This window comes from Vigna unguiculata, chromosome 9, assembly GCF_004118075.2.
Source record: "Vigna unguiculata cultivar IT97K-499-35 chromosome 9, ASM411807v1, whole genome shotgun sequence".
In the NCBI taxonomy this organism is placed as follows: domain Eukaryota; kingdom Viridiplantae; phylum Streptophyta; class Magnoliopsida; order Fabales; family Fabaceae; genus Vigna; species Vigna unguiculata.
Window position 1 is genome coordinate 25,963,212 of NC_040287.1, and position 11,156 is coordinate 25,974,367.

Consider the following 11,156-nt stretch of genomic DNA (forward strand, 5'->3'; position numbering starts at 1 on the left):
GTTCTGTCATAGTTGCTTAATTTGTGTGTATGTGAAATTGAAAGAGGATGTGTGTTATGCTTCATGGTATAATGAAGTCGATTTAATTTTCACATAATTGATTTATTCGGGTTTCATAAGAGTAAATGGGGTAAGATAATTAATTTGGTATCCTGTGATTGGTGGATTTTCAGTGGAATCAAGGAATCAATACATGTTGAATTCTGTTCAATTAAGTTTCGTTATTAGATTTTAGTAATTTTGTTGAAACTGAATCTGCCAAATCCCCCATGTGTTATAGTGTTGTGTTTGAATCTAGAAATTAAGCTTTGGACGAAAATATTGGTCGTTAGGAGATAACTTGGTTCAACTTTCACATACTGCATTTAAGCTGTTTTAATTTGTTGGGGTACGGCCTCTGTCAATCGACTTAGTTGAATTTGGCTGAATACGACCAAATTTTTGTTGTGGTCGAATATAGTCATTGTTGAGTTTCGGTCGAAATCGATTCGGTTGACAATATTTGGCCAAATTTTGGTCTTGGCCAACTTGACCATATGCGCCAAAATTTCAGTCCGGGACTAATTCAACAAAATTTTGGCCGCTATTAACTCAAATTAATACAACCAAATTTCTTTCTAGGACAACTCGACCGAAAACGACCAAATTTGGGTTGGGGCTAACTTGGTCAATTTTAGCCATATTTGGACCAGGGCGGACTCAAACATATTTCCCAAAATTTTGGTTGGGACCGAATTTGGGAAAATTTTGGATGCGGTCAGCTCAGTTGAATTCTTTGAATTTCAGTTTGTGTCGACTCGATCAAATTCGGTCGAATTTTGCCCTGGATTAACATAAAAATATGACCAATTTTTTGTCGAGACCGTCTCAATCCATTTCATCTGATCTTCGGTTGAGGCTGACTTAGTCGAATTTCGTTAAGGGTTGATTCGACTGAATTCCAGTCTAAACTGATCTATCTCGATCTTCATTCTAGATTGGCCCATCTTGACCTTTAGTCAGGTCTAGTTTATCTCGACCTTTAGCCCAATCTAACTAAAATTTTAGATTGAAAAATTGTATTGAATTAAATGGATTGGATTTTTTTTATAAAATTGATCTTAAACGGATTGGAGCAAAAGTGGATCAAATCAAGAAAATTGGTTTTTCTAGCCAACCCTATATGAGGGAGTAATATTTCTCCATAAACACTTTAGTGAACTATCTTCATTGTTCAAATATTCAAGAGGTATATGCTCTTACTATATGACAATATGGGTTGTCCCAGTCCTTTAGGTTCGTCCCGCACTTGACCTTGGAAACTATGGATCAGCGGGCCAATCTTCAATCAGAAAAAATGAGCGAGAAATGGTGCACTACAACTTAGAACATCTAACACGTTGAAGTAATCATTTGCTGAAGAAAAGTGTTCACATATGAAATTAAATAATAAAGCATAATTCAAATTTCTAAATAAATTTATTTTATTTATAAGCTTCAAATGTTTCCTTGTTATAAACAGTTAAGGAGATTCCAAAAGGATCTCAAGTTAACCCGATTAATCTACCAATCAATAATAGAGCAAGAAATGGTGGCAATTCTTGTTTTTGCTTTCAATTTTTCTAGCTTTTAATGTCAGGCTTCCAAAAATCCAATCATAAGCTTTGAAATTGTCATCCTCTCAAGGACGAATCTTAGAAGAGATAGGGGAGCCACACCACCAAATATTTTTTTTATTTCTTAAATTACATGTGATATATTGAAAAAATATTTTAAATTATATATGATATATTTAGAATTGATGGAATTTAAATCAAGTATCTTTTTAATTCTTTTATAAAGCTCAATATTAAATGTTAATAGATAAAAAATATAAAATCAATATAATAAAGAATAAAAAAACCAATTAAGATATTTATTATTTTCTCTTTTATTGTCTTTTAAGTTTTTTAGATATTGTACTTATCTCTCTCTTATGATTCCTTTTGTTTCCGAAGAGGAAAAAACTTATTATTTTTTCTCTCCTTTCTCATATGTTCTCTTCCATTCTTGAAAGGAAAAAATTTGTCTCTCTTTTATCTCATTTGATAGTGAAATAATATTTAATTATTATTACTATTATTATTTCTTATCTCATAAGTCTTTTGTATATTCATTTTTATGAATATAGAAGAAAAAAATAATGTCAATATGTGTTTTTTCACAACCGATTTTATCAACATGTTAATCTTTGGCAGGAATAGAAAAGTAAATGACATTTTACTTGATTGATATTTTAGTTCTTTCATTCTTTCTCTTTCTACATTTACAACAGAAAGATGATTTTCTACAATAGAAGACGGATTTCTTGCTGACAATATGATTATTTACATTAAAAAAAGAAATAGATGAAATTTTAGTTCTAATTCAATTATTGGTGGTTCATGAATATGAAGGAACGAAGGGCAATCATGAATAGGTAAACAAAAGGCTCTTGCAATATAATTTGACGACTGAAACAAATCATATAATCATCTTCCAAGATGGTTCAGCCTATCCAAAAAAATTTTCCTAGCACAATTGTACATTATGTTAGTCATCCCTATGTTGTTGATAATGTTCAAGACAACTTTGTTTACATCTTAGAACTTGTGTTTTGATCTTTCAAGTCATGCGCTGATAGTTTCAACTATTGCAAGCCAATAGTTCAAGTTGATGGAACATTCTTGAGCAATAAAGGTCATGATAGTTTGTTGATTGCAAATGTCCAAGATGACAATCATAACATATTTCCTTTAACTTTTGCCATTATTGAAGGTGAAACAAAGGAAACTATGATATAATTCTTCCAATTGTTATGAGCATAAATCACCCCTAAACCAAATTTGTGCATGATAACCGATAGGGAAACAACTATATTGTAAGCATTAGAATCTTCAAAAGTTGGTCGGAAAGGAGATAGTTTGTTCTAAGGCTATTGCATAATCTATTGCATAGTCATAGTACAGGGTTAAAGAGACAACTGATAAACATGGGTATCTATATTCCTTAACTTTCATTATGAAGTATCACAAAATCACAAAAATGTTTAAGTAATTTTACTTATTACATTGTTAGGACTCTTCAAGCGAAGTTTTTGTTTATGAGATCAAAATTTTTGCAAGCAATTTATTACATGGATCACACATCATTAAAAAAAGGGACTTTAGCCTATGACGAGGCAAGAAGTACAAGCACTTGGCAAAACATCTAGTGGAGTGCATGAACTCTATCTTGAAGGGAGCACAATCATTACCCATTTAAACTCTTATTAAGACAACATTTGAAAGAACAAATTCTTGGTTTGTTGAATGAAAGACCAAGACTGAGTGTGTGGTATGAACAATTCATCATTATCCTAAAGATATCATTGCCTTACTAATGAAAATGAACAACAATATGCTATGTGTCATGTGCAAAGATATAATCGCAAAAATTCAGTTTAATATTAAAGAGATAACCACAATTAAATTAGATGAATGATGGCGTGATTATGGAAAATATCAAGCTCTTCAATTGCCTTGTTCACATGTCATCACTAATTTTTGTATTGTCATTTACAACTAGTGACACTTGTTGTCCCACTCTACAACTTTCACAATATTTACAAGGCTTATGAGGTCCAATTTCATCGATCAAAATAAGGATCATTAGTCTACTTACATAGGACCAACTTTCATAAGTGAACCCCTCATTTGATGGAAAGAATTAGGAAGACCAACTACTAATCGTATTCACAGTGAAATAGATGAGTTAATTCAAATTAAGCTCAAAGGATTTTTTTTTTCCGAAATGAAGGTCATAATAAGGACAAATGCCCATGTAGACAATCTTGATATTAAAGTTCAATTTATATTTCCAATATTAACTACTTTTTTTTTTATAATATACTATATTTTCCCTATAATTTGTAATAAATCATAAATTATCTTATCTCATCAATTTTTCATTCTATCCCTCAATCCTAAACTATTGTCTTTTTCTTTTAAATGCATAATATTAATTTTTAAATTTTATAAATAATTTTATATAATGAAAAAAATTGTATATCAATACACTTTTTTTTTACTCAAACATATTATATTATAGACAAAAATCGAAAGACACATGCAAAAATTGTGTAGAGTATACGACTTCATTTCAATATAAAAACAATTGAAGTCATGACAACCCTTCACAACACCAATTTATACCATACTTCACATAAGTTCCACCCCATTAACATTGATGTCTTATCAAACATGCACAACTTTGATGAGAATTAAATAAAAAACCAAAATAGAGAATTAAGGCTAATCAAAGTTGCATTTGACTCATGAATTTACCTCTTACATAAAAGTAACCTTTACATGTGTAAGATCCGCGGAATTTAATTAATTAAATTCCGCAGATCTTACATTCCCCCCACCTCGAAAAAGAGAACTTACCAGCAAACAGGTGAGGATATGACTTCCTCATGAGGTCTTCCATCTCCCAAGTCATCTCCTGGGTTGCCTCGTCCCAGAGGACCTTCACAGTCCGAATCTCCTTCCCTCTGAGCTGTTTGACTTGAGAATCCAGAATTCTCACCGGTCCAACCCCCATAGTTAGATCCTCGCGCACCTGAACATCGTCCTGTTCCAGCAAATGAGTAGGGCATGCCACGTACTTCCTCAGCTATGATACATGGAAGATGTTGTGCATATTTGCAAGGTGAGGTGGAAAGGCAATCTCATAAGCTGTTGGTTCGATCCTCCTCGCAATTTGGTATGGCCCGATGAATCTAGGAGTCAGCTTCCTCGACTTGAGAGCTCTCCCAATACCTGCTGTCGGGGTAACCCAGAGGAATACATGATCACCCGCCTCAAACTCAAGCGGCCTCCTCCTCTTATCTACATATGACTTCTGTCGACTCTGAGTCGTACGCATACGGTCCTGTATCACCTTCACTTTCTCAGTGGTTTGCTGCAAGAACTCTAGCCCAAGCACCACTGACTCCCTATCCTGCTACCAACACAATGGAGTCCTGCATCTCCTACCATACAATGCCTCGTGTGGTGCCATCCCGATGCTGGAATGGTAGCTATTATTGTACGTGAATTCCACCAAAGGAAACATGTCACTCCACGTACCTAGGTGATATAACACACAAGTCCTCAGCAAGTCTTCCAACGACTGTATGGTTCTCTCAAATTGCCCATCCGTCTGAGGGTGATATGCTGAACTCATTCTCAACTGGGTTTCCAAGGCATTCTACAGTGACTGCCAAAATCTCGATGTGAACCTCGGGTCTCTGTCCGACATAATACTCGCAGGCACTCTATGTAGTCTGACCACTTCTCGAACATATAGATCTGCCAACTTGTCCATAGACATCTTCTGATTAATCGGTAGGAAGTGCGCACACTTCGTAAGTCTGTCTACAATAACCCAGATCGAGTCATGTCCTCTCATAGAACGTGGCAAGTACGTGACAAAATCCATGGAAATGTTGTCCCATTTCAACTAGGGAATGTCAATAGGGTCCAACGTGCCACCCGGCCTCTGGTGCTCAATCTTCGCCTTCTGACATACTAAACAAGAAGCGACATAGTCGACCACATCAGTCTTCATACCCATCCACCAGAAGGTCGCTTTCAAGTCCTTATACATCTTAGTCATACCTGGATGTATGCTAAGACGACTCTTATGCCCTTCATTCAAGAGCATCTTCCTTAAAACCCGACTGCGAGGTACACACACTCTCTCTCTGAATCTCAGGATACCATCTCTGCCCATCCTGAAGTTTTTTCTCTTCTCGGTGCCCAACTCACTCAGTATCTGCTGCAGTTCTTGATCTTTACCCTGTTCCTCCCTGACCTCATCTAAGAACTCATTAGTGATCTGCAACATGTTTCACTGTATATGATCAGCACCTGTGTATAGATTCAAGTTTATATCTCGCAGTTTCTCTATAAGCTCCAACTCCTTCATCATCATAGCAGACATATGAAATCTCTTCCGACTCAAGGCGCCAACAACTACATTGGCTTTACTTGGATAGTATAGAAGCTCAAAATCATAGTCTTTCAAGTACTCCATCCAACGCCTTTGTCTCATATTCAGCTCTTTCTGATCAAATAAGTACTTCAAACTCTTATGATCATTGAACACTTGAAATTGCGAACCATACAAGTAGTGCCTCCACGTCTTGAGAACAAAAACTACCGCAGCCAATTCTAAGTCATGTGTAGGGTAGTTCTTCTCGTGTACCTTCAGCTGGCGAGATGCATAAGCAACAGGTCGTTTCTCTTGCATCAACACACACCCCAAGCCCTGGTATGAAGCATCACAGTACACCTCAAACGTCTTGGTTGTGTCTGGGATAACTAATATAGGTGCAGTGGTCAATCTCCTCTTCATATCCTCAAAACAAACTTCACACTCATCTGTCCAAGAGAAAGGCTGGTCCTTCCTAGTGAGTTGAGTCAATGGACTCACCATCTTAGAGAACCCTTCCACAAAGCGCCTGTAATAACCTACCAGGCCCAAGAAACTCCTCACCTCAGTCACAGTCTGTGGCCTTTCCCACTTCACCATTGTTTCAATCATCGCTGGGTCCACTACGATTCCTTGAGCTGAGATTACATGGCCCAAGAACTGAACCTCATCAAGCCAAAACTCACACTTCGACAACTTCCCATAAAGCTTATGCTCTCGAGTACCTCCAATACCACTCGGAGATGATCCGCGTGTTCTACTCTACTATCAGAATATATCAATATGTCGTCAATAAATACCACGACAAATTGATCCAGATACGGCCGAAATATCCTATTCATGTAGTCCATGAATATAGCAGGTGCATTCGTCACCCCAAACGGCATAACCACATACTTATAGTGGTCGTAGCGAGACCTGAATGTTGTCTTCTGCACATCCTCTAGTTTAACTAAGATCTTATGATATCCAGACCTCAAGTCAATCTTAGAGAACACAACTGCTCCCCTCAATTGATCCATCAAGTCATCAATCATCGGCAGCGGGTACTTATTCTTGATTGTTAACTTATTCAGCTGCAGGTAGTCAACACACAACCTGGAATTGCCATCCTTCTTTTTCACAAGTAATATCGGTGCTCCCCATGGTGATGCACTCGGCCGGATAAACTTCTTCTCAAGCAGATCCTCAATTAGCTGCATCAACTCTGCCAACTCAGTTGGTGCCATCCGATATGGTGCCATAGATACTTGGCCAACCCCAGGGATGAGATCAATGATGAAATGCACATCCCTGCTTGGTGGCAATTCTGGGATTTCATCAGGGAAGACATCTGCGTATTCATCTACCACTGGAATCTACTAATCTTCTCTACAGTACTTTTCTTCTCCGTTTGAGCTACTATCATAAAACATGTAGTTCCTGCTTTAATCTCCTTCTCTGCTTGGTTGGATGATATCAATTCCAGTCCTTCTACATCTAGAAATACCACCTTGTGTTGCCCGCAATCGATTACCACATGGTTGTTGGCCAACCAATCCATACCCATAAGCAAGTCCAACCTTTCCATTGGTAAGCAGATGAGATTCACCTTGAACTTGCAGCCTGCCACCTCCATAAGGCATCCCACACAAACAGATGTGGTGGATACCTCTCACGGCGCTGGTGTCACAACTATTAACTCGCACGCCAGCTCTCGCATCACTAGACCGAGCCTCCTCACACATTCATTAGATACGAATGAATGGGTAGCTCCTGAGTCATACAACACAACAACCTTGTGATCAAACAACAAACAAGTAGTCTGTACTAAGTTACCTAACTTGGCTGCCTCGGTAGTCGTCAAGGCGAACAAACGACCTGGGGCTCTAGGTTGATCCCTAACTGGTTTCTTCGCTGGTGCACCTCTAGTTGGTTTCTTATTCGGGCAGTTACGTGCAAAATGGCCCGTCTGGTCACAAACGTAGCACTTGCCAGTACTACTACCACCACTAGAGCTGCCTGAGGGTTTTGGACAATCCCTCCTAAGATGCTCCCCACCATAGTTGTAGCATTGTAGTTTCTTGACCGAACTCTGTGGCCTATCATACGACTTTTTCTGCTGCCGTGAATCAGAGGTATTCTTCTGAGGTCGAGCCCCTCTGTTGGGCCCTATCTCCAGCTGCTCAATGGCCTTGGCCTGCTCCACCAAGACTGGAAACTCCCTGATCCTGAGAGGTACAATGAAACGGCGCAGCTCGTGTTTCAGCCCCCCCTCATATTTTCTGCATCTCCACTCCTCGGTGACGGTGGGCGAGTAGAACCTGGCCAAGTACTCAATTTGTCTATGTATGCCTACACAGTCAGGTTCCCCTGCTAGAACGTGAGGAATTTCGCCTCTCTCTCATGCCTAGCACTGTCTGGAAAATATTTCTCCAGAAATCTCGCCCTGAAGGAAGTCCAGGTAACCTCCTCGCCCCGGGTCTGCATGAGCTGTTGCATGCCTGCCCACCAGTATTCTGCGTCAACTGCTGGAATGAGACAAATGTGAGCTTTTGAGCATCTGTGCAATCGATCACTCTGCAGATTTTCTCACACTCTCTGAGCCAAGCATCGGCCTCATCTAGAGTGGATTTGCCCATGAATTTTGAGGGCTTATGCCTCATAAAGTCCTCCATCGACACTGGGCGTTCCAGCAGACTTTATTTTGGTCCCTCTATTTTTTTTATCTCAATTTGGTCCATATTTTGAGAAATTTGATGCAATCAAGTCATTTCCGCTAGTGATGTAGTAACGGCGTTAAATGGGGTGCCACATGTCAGTTGTTGGATTTTTTGAATTTATTTATTTATTTTTTAAAAAAATTAAAATTTTGTCACCTGTCAAGCTGACATCGTGTCACGTGGCAGTGTTACAAAATTGCTCACTTTTTACAAAAATTGCTCAATTTGTAACAGTTCAAAAACTTCTCACTTTTTTTGTCTTAGTCATAGGAAGATTCCACAAATGCATCATTTTCAAATCAAAATTCTAGGAGATTATGCCTTCAAGTATTGCACGACTTCCCCCAAACTAGCACTACTTTCACCAAATCAGTACTGATTCTTCTAAACAAAATAAACAAATGTAAGAATTAAACTTGAACATCCTTAGCAGTAAACTATAAAATGACTTAAAAACTCTTTGACTTACATGTTAAGTAAGAAAATGAACTTTGAGTCTTGGACATTTTGCCCTCAGGTAGGGCACTACTTCCACCAGACTTACACTAATTCTACCAAAATAGAAAAAAAACATAAAAGTTGAGAAATATAAACCCTCAACAGACAATAGTAAACTATGTAAATCCTAAGCAAACATATATAAAGGACTCAAGCTTCAAGAGCCCCATAACATAACACCACACGTTTTGAAATTTTAATTTTGAAACCTAATTTCAAACTGGAAAAAGGCAAGGTTACAAAAAAGTAATCTTACATATTTACAATCAAAGGAGCTTAAAATCATAAACAACCTTTCAATTTTACCAAAAAAAAAGAAAGCAAAAGCATGTCGAGAATAGAGGTTTACCAAAAACGAGAAACCACTCCAGCGCACTTACTCATCATTAATGTTTTGCCAAAAAAAAGATAAAGCATAAAAATGGGCAGCGGACATGCAATAGCACGCGTAGGAGAGATGACCTTTGTAAAAAGCATGAATGCCATAAGTGTCGATTGACTCTTATTGCAAACTTCGCTCAATGAAAACCCAAATCCATGAACAATTAATGCAAACCTACAATGTATAAAATTGGCAATAAGGTTCTGGATATGAAAAATTAGAGAAAGGTTAAAAGGAAATGGCAAAAGAAGTACCAAAATGGTAAATGTGGTAGAAAATTAGAGAAAGCTAGGGTTCCAAGTACATGCAAAATTAGAGAAAGAGAGAAAAGAAAATGAAAGAAAAGGAAATAATAGAAGAAGCTTGATAAAAGGAAGATTTCTAGAATCGTGAATTGACATACAGAGAGAAAGTTATTACAATGAAGGCTAAAGGAGAGGCGAGTGATAAAATAGCTAAGAGACACGAGAAAGATTGAAGGTGAATCCTTGAAAGTCTACATGTATGTGAAAAAGCCACTTTTATCTTCCTAGAAGAATGTCGTTTTCGCAGCTAAAGGAGCCAAATCTCCATTTGTTTTACCAAATTTGGACATTTTTGTTTTGTTTTTCCTTTCTTTTCTTTTCTAAACTTTTTGGACCTATTTGTGTTCCCTCAATTTGTATATTTTATAGATTACTTATGACAAAAATACTATACAACATAACAAAATCTTTTAAATATATGTTTTTATTAAAAAAAAACAAATTATGTAAGTCAAACTTCTTATGTAATGACTTTTTTTTTTATAAAAAATGTAGACATTTTATTATGATTATATAGTTGCTAATAAGTTTTAATTAATAATAAAAATATGTGAGATTATGATGATAGTATTCACTTTTATGATGGATTATGAATATGATATTGAGTATTTAATCCTATTAGTGTTGTTTGAATACGGAATAATATAAATGGGTTTTTTTTAATAAATTAAGAAGTTGGTAAGTCATATTTGCACGAGATGATTTTATTGTGAAGAAGTTGTGTATGCATAACACATTTCCTGACTTAGAAAAGTGAAGTTGCAGGTTGTAACACCCCGACAGGATATTACGAATATTAGTAAAATAAAGAAAAGTAATTAATTGCACTGCATTTAATAATACATCATTTCCCAAAAACACGGGAAATTAAATCTTTTTATTAATTCCAAATATAACCAAAGTTCATAAACCATAAAAATTGTACATATTTAAAAAGCCTCTCATAAGAGTTTACAAAATATTTCCCCCACTAAGCGGCTAAGCCTCACCAGCTCTACTTGCAACATCATCTGCTCACGTGTACCGCGTACACGATCATCGCCAAACACAAGCAGATAGGGTGAGCTAAAAGATAAAACATAAAAGTACACCAAACACACATATATATGATTAAACAAATAAATACACCAATAACACAAACTCTTCTCTTATCTCGCATGGCCACAACCATATATGATATCATTTCATTTCCCAAAGAGCTTTCCCCTTTTTCTATCACATGGCCACAACCATGCATATCGATGCACCTCGCGGAAGACTCGTTACCTTCCTTCCACATGGCCACAACCATGTATATCAACGAACATCAATGAG

The 11,156-nt window shown here is 37.0% G+C and overlaps 1 protein-coding gene across 1 annotated transcript; it reads right to left on the minus strand.

Moving 5' to 3' along the window:
* Positions 1-7,609: 7,609 nt before the first annotated feature.
* Positions 7,610-8,612, minus strand: LOC114163603. The gene is made up of 2 exons (XM_028047909.1): positions 8,404-8,612; positions 7,610-8,258 (listed from the first exon to the last, which is right to left on the minus strand). The coding sequence occupies exons 1-2, from the start codon at positions 8,610-8,612 to the stop codon at positions 7,610-7,612; spliced, it is 858 nt and encodes a 285-aa protein (XP_027903710.1).
* Positions 8,613-11,156: the final 2,544 nt, after the last annotated feature.